Raw genomic sequence first — 22,007 nt, forward strand, 5'->3', positions numbered from 1 at the left:
CTTAATTTCAAATGGATAGACTTTTTTGACATTAATAGGCCTTCTTTGATGTCTGAACCAAATGTTGCATTAGAGTCCAATAAACCTAATGACTCTGATATAAAGACTAAATTTGATCCTGTGGCATAAATCCTTAGAGTATTCAACTCTTGAACACTATCAGGACCAAACTGCAAATCATCTCTTCGGTGAACTGCAGCATCCTCAGAGGCCGTGATGATGATGAAATAAATTTGGATTCTGCAAGAGGATTTCACAGAATGATTTTAGACTGACTGAAAAACAACTTAAAGAGATGAATACGTTCATAGACGTAGAAGTAGAGAGAGAGAGATGAAGACGGGGCTCTTACATGAATACTAGTGATGGATGCTTAAAGAAGGGAATTCAGTTAAAAATAAGACAAAAGCAACTTGTAGATCTGCTGAGCTGTTACCCTAGGATAAACCTCCTTTGTTTCTTTATTAAGTGTGCTTCTTGACAAATCTCCACTCAGGAGACACTGAAGGACAGTGACTTGAAATACTTGAAAAGCATTTTTGTCACGAAAGAACAAGAGCCATTAGGAGGTTGTTCCATCCTGGATGTGGTAGTCAGTGGCTATATAACCTCAGGCTCAATGCTTCCTACTTGGTGGAGAGAATATGCTAACTCAAGGACATTTCAGATCACATCTGGTCAGTGCCTGCTTTCTAGGAAGGCGCTTGTGAAATCCTTTCACTAGCCAAATGCCTTGTGCCTTTGAATGGGCAGTTCTCAGATGCAATGCTCAGGTATGCATTGTCCCATAAAAACAGTCTCTTTTGCTTTAAGTCCATCCATCTGTGAAGTTGACCCAAGGTTTAAGAAGCCAGGGAGTGACCTCATCTATGCAGATTTACTTAGAGGTATTAGCAGTCCCTTGCAGCAGAAACTTAGTCTGTACCCAAGCAGTAAACTTCATTAGATAAAAAAGCCTCAGAAATAACTGGGGCTGACAGATTTCATTTGCCAAAGATGCCACACAATAAAGTTTTCACCTGCAGTACTCCATCCCCTCCAGACACTTTTCAGAATTAGGCAGCACCTATTTGCATTTGCCAGATCAAGTCGAAAGGTTGGCGTTTCTAATCACAGATGAAACCAAAGTCCAGATAGCATGATCAAGTGCACACTCAGCAGAACATAATGCGCCCCTCTTCTCCCTGTCTGTACTCTTCACTTTTCAAGAACTAGAGTCTTTTGAAAGTTTTTCTGACCACCAAAGATCGAAGACCCTGCTGACTATTACTAATAGTGAAGTCACTTTCATATGGTTGGCCAAGAATAATCCCTGATGTGGCACTGTTGTAAGGTCCCACTCTGACTTCTTGGCCAAAAACATATGAAGGCCAACTGTCTGGTTAGCATCTTTTCCTTGGATATTTTAAAGCTTCCAAAAAGATAACAACCATAAGTCTTCCTCAAGAGTAGAATGAGAAATTTGTCTATTACTTCCCTGTTAGTTGGAAACTAATCTTTATTTGGCCCTGCAGGAAAAACAAATAACAACAATGAAAACCTAGTTATTTGAGAACAGGCAAGCTGCTGTTTTTCTTGTTTTGAACCTTGGGCTCCCTCTTGTGACTTGATGGGAAATTCACTGAAGAGAAAACTGAAGGTTTCTCCTTTTCATTTGACAGTGGGACTCAGTTGCCTGCCTGGACACCATCACAGCTACGAATGAATTTTTATCAAAATCTATGTGCAAATCTCTGCCATGAATACTACATTTTAAATTAGATTTTTCAAAAGGCCAAGATGCAAACAATAATACTAGAGAATGGGGAATCTGCCTCAGGCAAGAAACGCAAGTGAAATCTGTGGTACATTAGGTCAACAGAAACAGCCCTCCGATTTAATACGCTTTGCGGTTGCCTTCTATTTTTAGAAATATTCCAGTGTCCAACACCCAGAGACTTGGAAATAAATTTTAACAACAGATATTCTAAGGTTTCTGCTGCAGGCAATCAGGAGAAACCCCAGGGAACACAGTAAAGTTTCCTTACAGGTAAAGCTTGCTGGAAGTCAAGAAAGAGAAGCTTTACATTGTTCTGCTCATGAGATGCCATTCTTTAACCCCATGAAGCTATATTTTATTTATGGTAAGAAATCAAAATGTACCCTGGGAGAGTCAAAAAATGATCTATTTTCTACAGGTCATACCCGGTCTTTAGGATACCATCTGCTTGAGTCAGAGACCTGGCGAGGAACCTTTAAGGTCACCCAGATGGATTCTGAAGACCAGAGCAGAGAGGTTAATTACAAAATCTGGAAGAGGACCTTGGTAGGGCTATGTGAAATGCAATGATCAGCACAACTCAAACTACCCAGAGTGGAGAGATGTGCTTCTGTTTCTGGAAGCTTCATGTGCATCTTTTGATGTAAAGACTCTAGTTTGCTCTGGGGAATCCTGTTGCACGGTAGCAGAGGGAGGCCCAGGAGCATCCATCTTGCCCTGTTTCTCTATCCATGTCTATTCCTCTGTTCTCTCATCACGTTCTTCTTTCACCTTGAATAGGTGAAAGAAATAACGAATCATTAGAGCAATGCAAACCAGAGGTGCAGCTGGTGCGAGGCGAGTGCCAATGTGCCTATGTATCCCAAAATAAGCCAACGGTACCATGCTGCCGCTGTTACTGTTGCTAGAATACACAGGAGTTTCAGGTATGGGACAACATTTTCTTATCCACCTGTGGCGTAAGCAAGGGAGCTTTAAAACGCTCTTAAGTGAGGTTACTAAAAAAATTAATTCATTTTCTTATTAAAATGATTTAGATAGAACCACGCTACCATCAAAAGGTCCCTTAGCTAAACTTCCCGAACAATATACTGAAAATACTGAGATAGCTAAGTCTTCTTTGTGGAGATGGTAAGATGTATTTAAGTGAATAGTTTTCAGAGTCTAGGAGTTAGTGTTCCCAGCAAAAATTAACGGGACATATCAAATATAGTCCATAGAGAGCTGGTACCTCGGTTTCAATCAATTGATATTCTGCATTTTGTTCTACAGGTCAGATTTCCCCCTGATGATTCTGCTTGCCACACTTCCTTAGAAACCCGAGCTTGGAAATGGATCTAAACCTTGTCTTCAAGACCTCAGTCCCTTGCAGAGAAATGAGTCATGACTTGGTTTGACTAGTTAGTCCAAAGCCTTAACATCCAGACAGTTAATTGTTGATCTAGTTCCAGGAACCAGGGACTTTCCCATCCAATCAAAGGAGACGGAAACAGTGAGAACAAACACAAAAATACACACAGTACAATTCATTGTTTATTGCCTAAGTCATTTTGAAGAGAATCAGAGGCTGAAGACAAAAGGGACAAGGGGATGCCATTAAAGAGAGAGGACTGACCAGGACCTATTCATTTAAATCATGCCCTGACATATCTCTACATGGTTCTCCCCATGGTTCTTTTGTTCTCATTCTGGTTTATTTCCATAAAGAATATTTTTAACAGTAATAGTTCAGACAGCTTTGCTTCCAAAAAGAAATTCAACATGGAATAACTCCATAGTAAAAGTGAGTACCTGGGGACCGATATCACACCTGCACCAGGTCTCATGGGATTACATCGCATTTTCACAGCAGTCGATCGGCCATTAATACAAGACGTGGTGGCTGTGGAAGACCTGTTGTAAAGCAGGTACTAGATTAAAGATCAAACACAATACAGATGACCAGGGCAAAAGGGTCATGTACAGAATGGCTCCTGTGCTCCATAAACAAACACAAAGAGAAAATTATTAAAGGTTTCTGACTTCTAACTTAACATAAATTCAGTGTATTGACTTTCACTGCCTATGTGAAGATGGCCCATTAGGCATTTAGGAAAATTATTATGATTTTAATCACAATTAAATTTTTTGAAGGAAAACAAGAGTCAGTTGTACCAAAACATCAGGCTGAATAAGAAGCAAGTGATTAAGAAGTAACTACTGCTTAGACAGTGAATCAAAGTCTCCTAATTGCTCGAGAGAGGGGAGAGGGGGTTGGGGGTTGGAGAAATTGAGTGTTTATGGTATGTATGTGGGGGTTGTATAGTGTATACATGTGTGTGCACGTGGTATGCTCAAGGTGTCCATGCATGTATGTGTGTGTGTGTGCATAATAGTATTAGACTCTCAAAACATTCTGTTCCTCACTTTTTATCAAGCCATTTAATGCCCACATTCTTATAGTTCATTAAGTACCAGCTGCCATGCTTAGCACCCCGAAGCAACATTATCTTTTTCTCCTGCCACTAGGAAATTATAACCAAGAGTAAGAACTAAAATCTACAGAATCAGATGTATGAGCTCTTTATTCACAAAATGGTCACAAGAAAAAAATACCTTCACTTACTTATAGAAGAAATGCACATCTGGAACTTGGCTGGGTGACACTGGGAACATATCCTCCTTGATATTAACGTTTTGCAAGGAAGCTTCCACTGTGACTCCTAGATGACATTGGAAAACAAACTCTGAAGCAGTGAGGGAGATTAGGTTTACTTAGTCTCTGTACATCTGAGTACAAAATAGCTTTACTCTGACAACTGTCCCCTCACCAGAAATGTTAAACGGAGACATTCCTGATAAGAATAAGAAACTTTCCAATACCTCCAGAAAAAAAAGATTCTAATCCCCAGCCATGAAACTTAGCTCATTTCACTACCCTGAAAGTTTTGTCCTTTTGTTTTATTTTTCTAGAACTCGTAGGAAATATACAGAGGTTTAGATGACTTCTATGGTTCCTTCCGGCTCTAATGCTTCAGAAATCTATCACAGTGTCGTGCTCTGCCACCGAGTTTTGCAGTAGAAACGGGTTGAATTTATTCTCCTTCAGTACAGACATGTTTGTTTTGCCAAGCCTGATGCTCTCATGCCCGTAGTTCAGCTAACTTTTTTAAGTTCCGATTTGCTTAACCAGAAGGTTAAGCAGGTTAAGCAGGAAACCAGGGTTTCCCTTCTAGTAGACAAAACAGTGTGAAACGCAAGCCTCTACCGAGAGTCTGGCAACTGGCCTTGGTGCTGAAGTTTGAAGCGCACTACATATGGAGTCCACAGCAATGCTTTCAGATCAGGTCTCACAACCCCATAGTCTCACTGCTCCCAGCAGTTATAATGGATTTGACTCCTAAGAACCACTAGAGAACTGGATCGCTCTTAAAGCCTATCTATATTATAGAACCTCAAACAGAGGGAACAAAACTCAAGGAACCAGCATCCTTCTGGGATAAGAGGAGACAATGAAACACGGTAGTATGCACATATGATGACTTACATGCTTCTTAGATTTTCTATAAAGAATTTTTATTTTTATTATTTGCAAGAGGTCGTGGGCACTTGTATACACACATGCACGCGCTTTAATTGTGTGTTATTAACAGGAGTATTTTAATAAGTTGTTGTTACAATAAAATGAGAACAAACACATACATGCATATATTAAGCAAAGGAAACTTACCTAAAAATGTATCTGCCAGAATGATCGACTGGGATGACAGGGCTGCCCGGAAGCCCTTACTTTCTGAAGGAATAATAGTTGACTGGCACACAAATGCTCCAACCAAATTCAAATCATCTGACCCTGTCACCATCTCCTTTACTGTAAAATCTGAAATATTGTTGGTGCAGAGAGCCATCTTTCTCCCCTAGGAAAGCAAAGCCACAAGCAAATGGTTCACTGATAATTAGTCTTTAATCTCAACTAGCTTGTGACTCCTGTCAGACTGGGTGCTAGCTCCTTACCACAGAAATGCTCGTTTAAATGTTCTGGGATGGTGCCCAGGCATCAGTCTCAAAGCAATTCCAATGTTAAATAGAAAGTAGGAGTTGAAGAATTTATGCTCAGCCCAAAACAAGCATTGCAAGCATCATTTGTTTTGGATGGAAGCCATATAACTCCAGGAAATAAATATCATCTATGAAATGTTTACTTCATAGGCATTCAGGGGACGCAGCAAACTGCTCATGAAGATTTGGATGCCAAGGAAGAAACGATCTCTCCTTTCTCCTTCAACAATCTAAGTACAGCTGTAGAAGGTCTAAAAGCTATAGTGCTACAGCATCCTAGGACGCCTGAACTCTAGACTCTTGACCCCTTCTGGTATCTTAGTAACCTATTCTTGGACACAGCAGTGTGCCAGTTTAGACTAAAAGTGAACAAGAGGTTAACTTTTCAGCCAGAGGCTGGTTGTATGTGTATAATGTTTAAATATACTTCAAAGAACTATACATTGCTCTATAATTTTTATGAAGAAATATAAAAAGAAAATTGGAAAACTATTTAATTGGCCTTAGAGTATATAGGTATGAAACATAAATAGTTCTCATTCTTTTTCTTTAAGGTTATCTCTGTAATTCTTTATTGAAAAATACTGCTATACACATAGAGACTGAAAACAGGGTTAAAGATGAGAAACAGGTACTGGGATCCTGATATTAGGACTTAAACATACTGGTGCTTTTTAGAGACAATGTTGCTATCCAAATGACAGAACCAAGGTCAAAGCAGAATACAAGGGATTCCTCAAAGGTTTCTGCAATGAAGTAAATACACTAACAGGATTGGAGATGGGCACACAACTGAAGTGAGCGACAGGACATGATTTCGGGGTTGTCCTTTCCGTGTTGTGTTGTGTTGTCATATAGGAAGTTATGGTGAGCTCATGTCCTTCATTATAAGCGGGCTAGAGATTTTTTTCCAATATTGTTTTCTTTGAAAATGAAAGGGGATCACCTATTTTAGTTTTGGGGGGCCTGGGAACTTTTTGAAAATTTTCATTTGTGGACCAATGTTATGTGAATGCTAAAGAAGGGCAGGGATAAAATAGGGCTTGAATCTCTTGTTCCGCATAGACCAGAAAACTCCCCTCTGCAAAGCAGGTTCACATGGCAAACCCCAGAGTGTCTGCATCAGAAATGCAAGTTTACTTCAGCCCCCGGTAACCTCAGGACTTGGTGTGGGTATAAAAGGTAGTCAGCTGAAAATTTTCATAAGTAAATATTGACAGCCAGAAAACAGTTGATGTCAGGTAATAGTTCTCATTCTTAATGCAACTAGCAATTCTAACATATAAATTTTCTCCATCATAAGGCTTTCTCGGCACAAGGCAAGGGAAATAGATCTTTACTAAGTGGTTGCAGCCAAGAAAATAGTAGAAAAATAGCTAAAGGTACTCAGAGGGAGGGAGGAGGAAATGACAAAGCCTAAAAGAAAACAAGTGAAAACAATAACTAAAAGTTGGGCCTGGCTACTGCCTCTTGTATTCACATGAGTTTGGGGTTAGCCTGGCCTACATATTGAGTTATAGGTTACCCTGGTCTACTCACCCAAAAGAAAATAAAACACACACACACACACACACACACACACACACACACACACACACACACACACGCAGGCATACATTCTACTTCATTTTTTTTCTTTTTTTTTGGAGCTGAGAACCGAACCCAGGGCCTTGCGCTTGCTAGGCAAGCACTCTACCACTGAGCTAAATCCCCAACCCCTGCAGGCATACATTCATACATACATACATATACATACATATACATACATACATACATACATACATACACATGCATGCATACATGCACATATGCAATGCACACACATGCATAATACATACACACACATGCAAACATACATACACGCACATGCACATACACACACAGAGAGAGAGAGACAGAGAGACAAGAGAGAGAGAGAGAGAGAGAGAGAAGACATTTAAAAAGATAGATGGATCAGGCAGTAGTAATAAAAAATAGTATTACAAATACAAAAGAAAATGGAACTAATTTCATTCATTGCTTCATATAAAGGTATTCAGCATGTATTCCTTTATTAAGTGGAATGAGTCATCAACCAACCTAATAAGTAGGTTGAATTACTGCTTGTAAAGTCAGGTCCTGAGAAGTGCTTTGTCTTAGCTAGGGGTATTGCTGAAGTAAATCACCATGACCAAAAGCAACTTGGAGAGGAGTTTGTTTCATATTACAGTTTGTTGTCCATCATCCAGTGATGCCAAGGCAGCAAGTCAAGCAGGTCAGTTACACTGAAGCAGACTTCATGGAGGAGTGCTGCTACAGGCTTGCTCCCCATGACTTGCTCAGCTTGCGTTCTTTATACAACTAGTACCACCCACATTGGGATAGGACTCCTGAACCAATCATTAATCAAGAAAATGCCTGACGGATTTGCCTATAGACTAATCTTACACAGACATTTTTCTCAACTAAGAAACCCCCTTCCTCAACAAAATAATCACTGGAGGTGGAGGGTGGGAGGGACTTGGGAGGAAGAGGAGGGAGATGGGAAAAGGAGGGAGCAGAATCAGGTATGGGAGGAGACAGAGGAGAGGTACAGAGTGTCAGGAAATTGAATAGAGGTGTGTAGCAATGGAGCACGAGGAACTGGTGTAGCTACCAGAAAGTCCCAGATGACAAGAGAGCAAGAGGCTCCCAAAACCCAACAGGGATGACGTTAGCTGAAATACCCAACAAAAGGGAGAGAGAACCTGTAGAAACCATATCCAGAGATTAGGCAAGGCCCCCAGTTGAAGGATGGGACCACTCACCCATTTCAAAAAATTTAAGCCAGAATTGCTCCTGTCTAAAGGAAATACAGGGATAAAGAATGGAGCAGAGACTGAAGAAAAGGCCATCCAGAGACTGCCCTACCTGGGAATCCATCCCATATGCAGCTAACAAACCCAGTCACTGTTGCTGATGCCAAGCAGTGCTTGCTGACAGGAGCCTGATGTAGCTGTCTCCTGAGAGGCTCTGCCAGAGCCTTTACCAATACAGGTAGGGATGCTTGCAGCCAATCATCAGACTGAACGTGGGGACTCCAATGGAGGAGTTAGAGAAAAGACTGAAGGAGATGAAGGGTTTGCAACCCCATAGGAAGAAAAATAATACCAACCAACCAGACCCCCAGAGCTCCCATGGACTAAACCACCATCCAAAGGATACACTGAAGGGATCCATGACTCCAGCTGCATATGTAGCAGAGGATGGTATTATCTGGTCTCAGTGGGAGTGGAGGCCCATGGTCCTGTGAAGGCTCCATGCCCCATCATAGGGGAATGCTAGGGCTGTGAGGCAGGAGTGGGTGGGGAGGGAAGCACCCTCATAGAAAGAGGGGAGAGGGGGATAGGATAGGGGGTTTAAAGAAAGGAAACTGGAAGGGGAAGCCCTTGGCCCTGCCAAGGCTGGACCCCCAGTGAACGGGATTGTTGGGGGGAGGGCGGTAATGGGGGGAGGATGGGGAGGGGAACAGATAGAAGGGGGAGGGGGAGGGTTTAGGGAGATGTTGTCCTGGAAACTGGGAAAGGGAGTAATATTTGAAATGTAAATAAGAAATACCCAATTTAGTAAAGATGGAATCACTTCTCGGCCTTTTGGCTAAGATCAAGTGTAGTAAAGATGGAGAGAAAAAAAAAAAGAAAGGAAACTGGGAATGAGGATAACATTTGAAATGCAAATAAAGAAAATAACCAATAAAATTTTCTTTATAAAAGATAGAAACCCCCTTCCCAAATGATTCTAGCTTTTATCAAGTTGACAAAAAGCTAGCCAGCACATTCAGATAACAAAAGTCATAGGTATGTTATTTAAAAACTTGTGTGGTACCCTGAGATTTCACCTCACACCAGTGAGAATGGCTAAGATCAAAAACTCAGGTGACAGCAGATGCTGGCGAGGATGCGGAGAAAGAGGAACACTCCTCCATTGTTGGTGGGATTGCAGACTGGTACAACCATTCTGGAAATCAGTCTGGAAGTTCCTCAGAAAATTGGACATTGAACTGCCTGAGGATCCAGCTATACCTCTCTTGGGTATATACCCAAAAGATGCCCCAACATATAAAAAGGACACGTGCTCCACTATGTTCATCGCAGCCTTATTTATAATAGCCAGAAGCTGGAAAGAACCCAGATGCCCTTCAACAGAGGAATGGATACAGAAAATGTGGTACATCTACACAATGGAATATTACTCAGCTATCAAAAACAATGACTTTATGAAATTCGTAGGCAAATGGTTGAAACGGGAAAATATCATCCTGAGTGAGGTAACCCAATCACAGAAAGACATACATGGTATGCACTCATTGATAAGTGGCTATTAGCCCAAATGCTTGAATTACCCTAGATGCCTAGAACAAATGAAACTCAAGACGGATGATCAAAATGTGAATGCTTCACTCCTTCTTTAAAAGGGGAACAAGAATACCCTTGGCAGGGAATAGAGAGGCAAAGATTAAAACAGAGACTGAAGGAACACCCATTCAGAGCCTGCCCCACATGTGGCCCATGCATATACAGCCATCCAATTAGACAAGATGGAGGAAGCAAAGAAGTGCAGACCAACAGGAGCCGGACGTAGATCTCTCCTGAATATACAGCCAGAATACAGCAAATACAGAGGCGAATGCCAGGAGCAAACCACTGAACTGAGAATAGGACCCATGTTGAAGGAATCAGAGAAAGAACTGGAAGAGCTTGAAGGGGCTCGAGACCCCATATGTACAACAATGCCAAGCAACCAGAGCTTCCAGGGACTAAGCCACTACCTAAAGACTATATACATGGACTGACCCTGGACTCTGACCTCATAGGTAGCAATGAATATCCTAGTAAGAACACCAGTGGAAGGGGAAGCCCTGGGTCCTGCTAAGACTGAACCCTCAGTGAACTAGATTGTTGGGGGGAGGGTGGCAAGGGGGGAGGGGGGAGGGGAACACCCATAAGAAAGGGGAGGGGGGAGGGGGATGTTTGCCCGGAAACCGGGAAAGGGAATAACACTCGAAATGTATATAAGAAATACTCAAGTTAATAAAAAAAAAGAAGAAAGTAATATATATATATATATATATATTTGTTAAGAACTCTGATGATAGGAATATTTAATTAAAATGTTTAATAGCCACGTGAGGTCCAAATATTGAATAAATGTATTAACTTCTAAAAAAAAAAAAAAAAAAAAACTTGTGTGGTAACCAGTTCCTTTTCATTTCACTCAACAAGTTTGTCATAGAGAACTCACCTCCAGCAGAAGGACGGTATCAAGAGAGGGATGGGGTTGCCATCCCACAGTCAAAAACTCTGACCCATAATTGTTCCTGTCTGAAAGAACTGCAGGGACAAAAATGGAGATTCTCAGGGAAAGAACAGGCCCAAAGTGGGATCCAGCACAAGAGGAAGCCTCAAGGCCTGACACTATTACTGAGGCTATGATGTGCTCACAAAAAGGGACCTATCATGACTGCCCTCTTAAAGACCCAACAAGCAGCTAAAAGAGTCAGCTGCAGATATTTACACCCAACCAATGGACAGAAGCAGCTGATTCATGTGGTTGAATAAGAAAAAAGCTGGAAGAAGCTGAGGAGGAGAGGGATGCTGTAGGACCAGTCGCCTCAATTTACCTGAACCCCTGAGATTTCTCAAACACTGGGTCACCTACCAGGCAGCATACACCAGCTAATATGAGGCCTCCAACACAGATACAGCAGAGGACTGCTGGATTTGAACTCAGTCAGAGAAGACGCACCTAACCCTAAAGAGATTGGAAGCCCCAGGGAGTGGGGAGGTGTGGTGGGATGGGGGTGAGGGTTAGGGGGTGGGGGGTGGAGACATCCTCATGGAAATGGGGGAAGAAGGTATGGGATATAGAACAGTCAGAGGGTGAACTGTAAAAAAAGATTAAATAAAAATAACAAGTTTGTCATAGCATCTCATAATGATGATGATTGGACATATAGGGGTCAATATGAAAAAGAGGAAAAACTTCCCATTACATATTAAATTTTTGACTTTGTTAATGGCATATATAATGGATATGTTCTCTCTGTCTTTCTTTCTCTCTGTCTTTCTTTCTCTCTGTCTCTCTCTGTCTCTGTCTACCTCTCTGTGTCTCTGTCTCTGTCTGTGTCTCTGTGTCTCTGTCCCTCTGTCTCTCTCTGTCTTTCTGTGTCTCTGTCTCTGTGTCTCTGTCTCTCTCTCTGTGTGTGTCCCTCTGTCTCTTTCTCTGTCTCTCTCTCTCTCTGTCTTGTGTGCCCCACCTCCAAACTACAACCCCACACAGAAATGAAAATATGGCACCTACAGTGGTATAATTCTCCCATGGACAGTAACAAAGTTATACTTTTCCCATTCCACCAAATAAACCCCATAGCCATCAGCAGAGGCTACTTTATCAATTAACACTTGACCCTGTGTATCTCTTTTTGAATCTGGACGAATTCCCACTGGTATTTTTCTCCTTTTGAAAATATAAGGAGAATTCATGTTATACATCAACATGGGTAGATTAAGGTATGCTGAGAACTGGCAGAACAGAAATTCCAGGGAGTGTTGTAAGGGTGCTTCAGAGGAGACTGGTGTGTGAGGTGGTTGCCTGAGGGAGGGAAGACCTGCCTTCAGTATGAACAGGCATCACTCAATTGGATAAACCCAAATGGATAGAACAAAGGGGCAGAGGCAAGAATTCCTTCTTCCTGAGCCTGTCACACTCACGTCCTGCCACAAACATTAGGACGTCAAATTTTCTGACCTTGAGAACCCAGGACGTATAGCAACAGGCCCAGGTCTCAGTCTTCTGCCTTCTCTTGTTCTAAAGACTTTGTACTTGGGCAGAGTCATACCAGTAGCAGCCCAGCAAGGTGTCCCATTTCCAGAGAGCCTATCCTAGGGTTTTCACACCCCACAATTATTTGCATCAATTCCTCACATAAATCTCCATTTATGTAGATATTATTTTTCTGTCCCCAAGGAATATTAATACAATAAACTTCCTCATACCATAACACCTTACCTATAATTTTTAGAAATGAGATTAAAAAGCTTAACCACTTTATCCCTTCCCACTTTCAGGAAGAGAGGGAGGGAAGGACTATTTAAGCCATACCAACAAGGCTTGGAGTTCAGCTGATTGGATATCAGATTGACTGACAATCTGGGGAGCAGATGAGACCGCCCTGGTAGAGAAAACTGTCAACAGGATAGGAAGTGAGAAGACTTTAAAACAATCTCCATTCCTGACATCAGTTGTTGATTGCCATGGAGGTGTCATTGGTCATTTAACCCAGAACATATCTTCAAAAGAATAGAGACCCATCTCACCCCAGACGGAGAGAACTCACCTCATGCCCGCATAAACTGATATTGAAGAAATGGAAGTATTTGGTTCCCTTGGAGGTGAAGCTGGGGCCATTCATTAGAGAGCCCACACTGCTGAGGTTGCGGAAGTCATAGTGCAGACTCTGGTTTTCTTTTTCATGGTAGAAAAAGCAGTCACTGTAGCAAAGCGAGTGATCCTTCATTGAAAAACAAAGGAAAAAACTATTCGCTGACAAGAAAATGTTTTCACAATTTCTAGATATAAAATATTTCAGTAATTGTTGTCTTATATCTTGTCATACCAGTGGTAGAAGACTCCTAACCACAAAGTGTCTCTACAAAAATGTTCAGAAGAGTCAAGATGTTTTCAATTGGGGATATTTTTCTCAGACAACCTCCTTATGGGAGGATATTTTTTAAGAAATACTAAAAGCTTTCCATTAAGCCTGTTTTCAGACAATAAAGCCCTTCCATTGAGCTACTCTGAATCCTCGACTGGTCTGCTGTTTTGCTTCAAACTTGAAATTCTGTACACTAGGATTACTGCTTTCCAGAGCACTCTACACCCAGTTTATGAGAGCAGTGACTCCTCCTACCTTGGAAGTGAACAAGATATCAATTTTAGTACTTTTTTTTTTTTTGGTTCTTTTTTTTAGGAGCTGGGGACCGAACCCAGGGCCTTGCGCTTCCTAGGTAAGCGCTCTACCACTGAGCTAAATCCCCAGCCCCAATTTTAGTACTTTTAAAAAACATTTTCATTTGAACATTTCCCCTCATATTTTGTCACCAGTAGCCAACATTTCCACAGCATCAATTCGGAGCTCAATTAACATAATAGAAAAACGGGAAAGAGAACTACAAAGCATTTTCCAACATCAAAAGCAATCCTGTCTACCTCCCCACACCATGGGGGATAACTGAAAAGCTCCTTACTTACCTGGGTGCTTTTACTCCCAGGCCCACATGGAATGCAAGCCTCCTTGCCATAGACCTGGTGGATGGACAGGTAGGTGTCAGCTGGACACTCCTTGCACTGATTGGTTTCTTTCTCGATGTAGTGGCCTGGGGGGCAGGGCACACATGATGATCCCGACTGCTCAGAACCCAGGGCACAGGCCCGACATGATGCTGCTACCCCATCAACTGCATTCGTGGCTGAGATTGAATAAATCTTCACCACATCATTGATGAGACGTCTGTTCTAGAAAGAGAGCAGAGGGAAATGGCATCTGCCTTGGAGTGCAACTGCATGACCGAGTTATGTTTTTTGTTGACACCACCAGAATATGCAGAACGTTCCAGACTGACAGCTTGTGAGGGACAGTGGGTTACCTTCACTCCCATTCAGTAGCTCTAAATAAAAACCCATAAATACTGACATTAGAAGCCACTTGCCATAACTATGAAATTCCAGACGTGCTGCTGCAGGTGACATCAGGCACCTCCTAGCTGGCACAGGCACAGTGACAGACTGTGTCCAAAACAATAACAGAGTTGCTTTACATCTCACTTTACTTTACCCAGGCATAATTTAATGATACAGCCTGACCCTGAAAGTCTGGAAAGGTGGAAAATCTTGGAAGGTGGACTTCTTCCCTCACTCAAACACTGTATGACACTGACGGACTCATTCTGAGCCTTTCTTTCCCTCTCCAACCCTTCCCCTAAGCAATGCACCTCAGTTTCTAGGAACAGGATGTCAAAGGAACAAGTAAGATCCTGAATTCTGCCTCATTTTTCCCCTGATGACGAAATAGGATTAACTAAGGTCAGGTTTTTGCCACCCTAGTGTTCAATGTCACATCTGACTGCTTAATGCTCTTGTGGACCAAGATGAAAAGACAAAGAGGAGATATAGTTCCCTCTGTGTTCGCCCTCTCATGTTTATATTCTGAATACTAAATAACAATCCTCAAAGAACAACTTGAAGTCATGAAAAACCTGGGGACTGTCTCCCCACTGAAAATCTGGACAGAAAAGAGAAAAAATGTACCGCACATGCCACCACAGCAATGGAGTCACTCCCAGCAAAGAACCACCTTGTTCTCACTTTGATAAAGTCACATCTGTGGAGATACACAACAAATAACATGCCTGGGGCTAGGGAGATGGTGCAGTGGCAAGGTGCTTAGTGGCTCTCAAGCAATCAGACAAAAACTGGGTATGGCACCATGGGCTTCTAACCCCAATGGTAGGGCACTGGGTGGGTCAGAGACAGATATCCTGGTCGCTCTCTAGCCAGTTAGTCTAACCAAAATAGCTGGCTCTACCTACTCTGGTAGATCCTGTCTCAAAAAAAAGTAATGTTGAGAATAATTAGATGACTTCCAATGCTGCCTCTGATCTACGCACAGACTCATAGTCACAGGCATACAAGCACAGTCAAAAGATAGCACACATACATGTATATACTACACACACATACACACACACACACACACACACTCTAGTAAATAAAGCCATACACACATACATATATACATACATACATACATACATACATACATACATACATACATACATACATACCAGCCCTGCTAATATTGAAACATACAATGGAATTTTTCAGACATGATTAGGTCTATGCTAACAATGAAAATCAATGAAAGGCAATGGTTCTACCATTCTGTATACACATGCATTCTTTCTAAAACGAGATAGTATCATAATAAAAAACCTAAACCCACACAAGTTAATGACTCTTAAACAAATATTTTTGGTTAGATAAAGAAGAATAATGCTAAGAACCATCTCAGTCCCCAAAAGACTCAAAAACATTTTTAAGCAAAAGCAAAATTGAGTTTTCTCTTAAGCTTCAACAACTGTATTTTCTCGTCGCTCAAAATAAAAGAGTTCTATTGCTATTCCACCCATTTCATACATTCATACTTAAATTAAAAATTGCCACTTTATACCAATTCATTATATAACAAGATGACGGAATCAAATTAGTATCTTCTTCAATTTGAGTGACAGTTTCGTGTACATCACAAGTGGGCATCATCTTTGGATTTTAAAAGAAATGAAAATTATGGAATCATATTATCTTGTATAGTGGGTGTAATACTGTATGCATCTCAGGGTGAGCCTTTACAGTTCTCTGTTCTCAGTATGGAATTCATAGTATCCTATGTACAGGTTACAGTGCTCTGCACGGATGTCATAATTTCATTCATTGATCTTACATCTTCATGTATAGAGTTCATAATGCCCTATATGAAGCTCATAGTACACTTACAAAGAGCTTATATTGTACCTTTAAAAGGGGTTATTCCCTTGAGGGGAATTAGAGGAAGTATTGAAAGAGTTGAAGGAGCTTGCAACCCCATAAAAACAACAATGCCAACCAACCAGAGCTTCCAGTGACTAAACCACTACTGAAAGACTATACATGGACTGACCCAGAGCTCTAACTGCATATGTAGCAGAGAATAGCCTTGTTGGGGCACCAGTAAAAGGGGAAGCCCTTGGTCCTGCCAAGGTTGGACCCCCAGTGCAGGGAAATATGGGGCGGCAGTAAGGGGGATGTATGGGGGAAATACCCATATGGAGGAAGGGGAGGGGAGAGCATGGGGGCTTATAGACAGGAAACCAGGAAGGGGAATAACATTTGAAATGTAAGCAAATAAATATATCTAATAAAAAAAAGATTTGTAGACCCCAGTATACAGGTCAGAATGTGTTTAGATAGAGATCACGGTTTACCAGCACATAGCTTATGATGACCTCAACAGAGTTCATATTGACTTATAGAGAGAATGCTTGCCTTTTCAGATCTCACAATGCTGTATATGGAGCACATGATGCTTCTGTGTACAACGTTAAGCGTCTCCGGGAGAAATCATTATGCTATGAGTGGAGATTATGCCCAGGGGTAAAGAGTAACAAAACGGATGGAACTTACGTCTTGACCTTGATTGGTTCTCTGGAATGCCCATGTAAATGTAAACGTTGCATTCTTGAATATGACATGCGTATAAGCTTGCTTTTCTTTGGTTCCTCCCCATGACTCCACCACATTGGTACTTTTTCTATTTATATCCTAAAACAGTAGAAAGCTATTTACAAATAAAGCACAAACTCAAAATTAATACAAATACACATCCATTACAAAGAAGTGTTTTTATTTTGAGAAAGCTGTGTAGAGCTCATGACATTTTCCTGCTGCACACGACCTATTATAACAAAACAACTCTCAAAACTGCCACAAACACAGTTAACAACATGTGAAAAAAAGTGACTATGTTTAAGTCACACACTTAGAAAATATTATTTACAAGGGGAATTTTCTCAAACTTCTTGGGGAAAACTTCTAGGATCCTCAGTGAATAAAAGGCTTGCTATTTGGAACATTTTTCTTTGGCTCTAACAGAACCATTTAGGTAGAAATTTCTAAGTTTCCCTCTGAATTATTCTTACTACAGCTTCATCCAAGTTAAACCTAACCAAAATGCTAACCCATGCTCATGAAATATGCTCAGATAGTATCTGAAGTCCATGAGGTTTCATTTATAAACTACTTTACTAATGAATTTCTTAGCTACAATTAAGGAAAATGATCATGCAGTTTTAAGATATCCCAACCAATATACCACCATTAACATGACCTGAAAGCAAGTACAATAGCCAGTATAGCTGTATAATTTATTTAAAATGAAAACAAAGATTAAGTCTGAAGTTTTAAGTCAAGCTTTCCTCTAGAATTTCTGATAAATAAATTGTTTCTATTAGTTATTTAGGATATTGGAAATACATTGTCATGACATCAAAATTCGTCTCTTCCTATAATACAGATAGAAGGATCAAAGATATTATTAAGAAATCAAATATAGATATCAGTATAGAAAAATGATTCTCACACATTACATTAATCTTATTACCAAATAACCAAATTATCATACTTGCCACTTACAAAACTAATTATGGTTCTAAGTTATAAGAAGTTAAAATATATTACCTTACTATAAATAATATATCTTTATATTGTAAAGTGTTATTTGATATCCATAGCATTGTTATTTGTGATTTAATTTGACAACTCAAAACACCTATGATAAAACCAATCACTTAAAGACTAAAAGAGGAATCAGGCTATCAGGCTCTGCTATAAGCTACATCTCTACAATGATTTGTAGCATGTATGCTTGGCATGGTGGTACCCTAAAAAGAAGAGGACACAGTATTAAAGATGAAAATGTACTGGGAAGAATGGAAGGTGAAAATGGGAAATGGGATATGATCAAAATATATCGAGGGTGTGTGCGTGTGTGTGTGTGTGTGTGTGTGTGTGTGTGTGTGTGTGTGTGTGTGCGTGTGTGTGTGTGTGTGTGTGTATGAAATTATCAAAGAATAAATTAAATGTCATTGGAAACTGAATGACTGTTAAGACCAAGAGAAGAGGGAGAGGATGTCAGAATAAAACAAGACTTTGCATGCTAATTTTAAGACTTTGGTTTTTTTAAACAAAAAGTGGGGGAAAGAGGAACTACTCAGAGTAAGGAGAGGAATGTGGTCGATGTCAACTATAATTACTTCTAGAGACGACATGACAGCAACATAAATGAGAGGAGATGGAATCAAAGGATTGAGAGATCACTGAACTGGTCCAGAGATGAGAGGAAATTGAATTTCTCCACAGCTTCGTAGGCTAAAGACAGAAGGCCACAGCTGGGAGGACTGAAGACTCATGGTTGATGGCTCTATTGAAGATCATCCATGACCTTTTGCTGCCTACATGTTGGCCTTTAGTAATCACACATAAAATGTTTAAATATTCACACATCTTGGATATCATAGAAACGATTCTTTTAGATTAAAAGTTCACTAGAGTCAAACCAGAAAACACACCAAAGCAGAACTATAAATTCACCATTTAATTAAAATGATAAAATTTCAGCCAACCAATATTTTTAAAATGTCCATGTGATCCCAGTGTATTTGAATCGCTACTTTTCTCAAGCAAGGAATTAAAAATTAAATTACACCTAGAATACAAGCAAGCAAATTTGATATGAGCATAGTAAACTCTCTTGTCTAAGTATATTAGATTAAAATAGAAAGAATTTGCTTCCTTTCCAGAACTCTTACATGTCCACTATATTCTGCTGTCCCTTGTTAATACATCTTCCCTTGTGATGTTTGCATTGCAGAATAATTGACTTATTAGGGGAGCCTTTTCATCGGCACAAAATATTTTTTTTTAACTTGAGTATTTCTTATTTACATTTCGAATGTTATTCCCTTTCCCTAATCCCTCCCCCTCCCCTTCTTTATGGGTGTTCCCCTCCCCACCCTCCCCCATTGCCGCCCTCCCCCCAACAATCACGTTCACTGGGGGTTCAGTCTTAGCAGGACCAAGGGCTTCCCCTTCCACTGGTGATCTTACTAGGATACAAAATAATTTTCTAAAATTGATATTCTGTGGTCTTTACTACATAGGAGCCCTCACCATGAGGAATGAACACTTACTTATTGAGCCTTATTGCCCAATTCTAAGTAAATTCTTTAGGTATTTTTAAAATATTTTTGGAAAATTCTAAGAAGGCCAAGAAAAATGGCCCTTATCCCAATTTGAAAGACACCAATAAACTGAAATACACTATGGAATACTCTGTGAAATCCGCCTCCGATCACTCACCACCATGAAGTACAGAACACAGTCAGCTGAGCAGAGAGTCTCAAATACAAACGTTATCCTTCCTAGTTCAGAACCTGTGGCTCCAGTCATAGATGTTGGCGGTCTACATGACAGATTAAAATTGCAATATCAATAATGTATTCTGAATGCAATTCCAAACAAAATTAAGTCGTGTGTACTCATTCAACTGAGAACCCAACTCCTCTCAACTAGTCTACTTGAGGGAGAACAGATCCTTCATTTCTCAATCTGTATGTCCACACCCTTGTTCTAAATCATGATCACATGCTTCTGAAGGAAGGAAAAGTTTCACACTAGGAAGTCTCAACAGAGGGGACTACAGTAAAGACATACATAAATATGCTGTATACTAATTACAGATAGTATTGAGAGTAAACAACAAAATACACTCCTGCAAGCCACTCAGGCTTAGTCTTCTGAGTTAATGATCAAAGCAACATGGCTATCACAGGTTTGGTTGTACATCTGCCAACACATTTCAGCTTCTTCTAAGGAGCATACATGACTAACACTGTCAGGTTCTCGGTGGCCAATGCCATAGACATTCCAAATGATATCATATACCATCCTCTGGCACACTGTTGTTTACTTGATAATAAGAACACCCTCTATAGAGCCATTCCTTTTTCTCTACTTCTATAGTGGAGGTGAGGATTCTCATACAAAGGCATCAGCTTCTCTTACTTAAATCCCGGGATATGCAAGTTTAAGATGAGATAGTCGTTGTCCGAGCCTCCAGCTCCACTCCGGATGTGATCTCCAGCCACCTCCCAACCTGAAAAGGATAAAAGACATTTTATTAGTGAAACTTCACTAATTAATAACAAAAAAAAGTTACAAATAAGTCGACTATACGAAGGCAAATACACACTTATGCTCAAAGTTAGAAGCACTCCAGAAAAAAATCTCTTATTTTACAATATCAATTATAGACTGGATGTACAAATATACTTCCAGATATCAATAAAGACATTCTGACCGTACCACTTTGCATACAAGTCAGTTAATGTGAGCATGGTCTTTATTCATTCTGATACAATAAGTGGAAAATTCCCACTCTGCTGACAGCCAATGGAAAATTGAAATTTCAAATTATTTACAAAAGATTTGGGGTCAGGAGTTCTTTTCAATTTACTGTATTGTTATTTCCCAATTTAACTTTTACCAAATGCCAATAAGTATGGCATGCATGGGATAATAGATAGATCTCCTTCCCTGAGTCATTACACAGGCTAACAGGTGTCAAGTGATAGTCTTGTGCACAGAAAGTCCTGTCCTCTGCACAGGAACATTCGGTAGATCACAAGCCAAGAAGGGTACTTTAAAATGAGCAAAGGATATTTATGTACATATAGCATCAGGCAAGATCATGAGCAATACCTTAGCACTGATGTGTCTGCAGACATCATCTACTACTATAAGAGATGTAACACAGGCATTAATAACAGTACTAGGGTGGCAACTTGACAATTTTCAAATGCAGTAATTTATAAGAAACTACTATGTTGAGTATACGTCAAGAAAACAGAGTGAAAAATAATGTGTACTCATCCATTAGAGAAATAATAGCTCTGCTGCCTAAAGGCTCCTGTGATCAAAAACAAAGAAAAGCAGAGGTGAGCAACCATGGAACCCTGTGCTCCTGAGAGAGCAGGGTATGGGCAATCGGAGAAGAATTTGGGTTTAGAAGAGAGGTATACGACAGTGGTAGCAAGGACCAAGACAGTCCATGCAGAACAGTCTAACGCCAAGAAACCAAAAACTGGGGCTGTATTTCTAAGAACACCTCTCTGAATCTATGAATAGCATCGGGAGTGTGAAAGAAAGCCAAGGAAAAGGCAGTAGTGATTGTACGTAGAGGTGACTGTACTTCAAGGAGAAAGCCTTGCCTCACATGTTTCAGGACTGCCCAATGCAGAGTCCCCCAACACCCCCCGTTTTTATCTATATTGATAAAAAATAGAAATACAGATTTTTTCGCTTACCGTTAGCTTTTATATTTAGTGACATCACAAATGTTTCTCCACTACAAATCATTATATATATGTATCCCATCTAATTTTAAGTATATCTCTATTGTTCAAAAAATTGTTTTCTCCTGCTTTTCATTCTTATAGGAAACATTAAAATTAACATCTTTGAACACAACTTCCTTCTTCATATCGCATAGTCTCATTGATCCCCAAGAAATAGCATTACTAAGTCAGAAGAACAGTAAAAC

General features: G+C 40.3%; 1 protein-coding gene across 5 annotated transcripts in view; it reads right to left on the minus strand.

The window, feature by feature from the left end:
- Elapor2 (endosome-lysosome associated apoptosis and autophagy regulator family member 2) overlaps positions 1–22,007 on the minus strand; it is a 195,387-nt gene that overhangs the window by 35,609 nt on the left and 137,771 nt on the right. For 4 of the 5 annotated variants that reach the window (XR_010065695.1, XM_039108238.2, NM_001109345.1 and 1 more), the window contains 8 exons: positions 20,471–20,561; positions 19,766–19,868; positions 17,033–17,170; positions 14,066–14,329; positions 13,152–13,325; positions 5,469–5,655; positions 4,365–4,461; positions 3,551–3,652 (listed from right to left, as the gene is read on the minus strand). Coding sequence is in view for 4 of the 5 variants with exons in the window: in XM_039108238.2 (XP_038964166.1) it covers positions 3,551–3,652; positions 4,365–4,461; positions 5,469–5,655; positions 13,152–13,325; positions 14,066–14,329; positions 17,033–17,170; positions 19,766–19,868; positions 20,471–20,561 (1,156 nt within the window). In the remaining variant the exon portion in view is untranslated. Of the gene's footprint in view, positions 1–3,550; positions 3,653–4,364; positions 4,462–5,468; positions 5,656–13,151; positions 13,326–14,065; positions 14,330–17,032; positions 17,171–19,765; positions 19,869–20,470; positions 20,562–22,007 lie in introns of those variants that run through there. The other variant, XM_063286608.1, reaches the window with a different exon arrangement.

The sequence above is a fragment of the Rattus norvegicus genome, chromosome 4, assembly GCF_036323735.1.
Source record: "Rattus norvegicus strain BN/NHsdMcwi chromosome 4, GRCr8, whole genome shotgun sequence".
Classification (NCBI taxonomy): domain Eukaryota; kingdom Metazoa; phylum Chordata; class Mammalia; order Rodentia; family Muridae; genus Rattus; species Rattus norvegicus.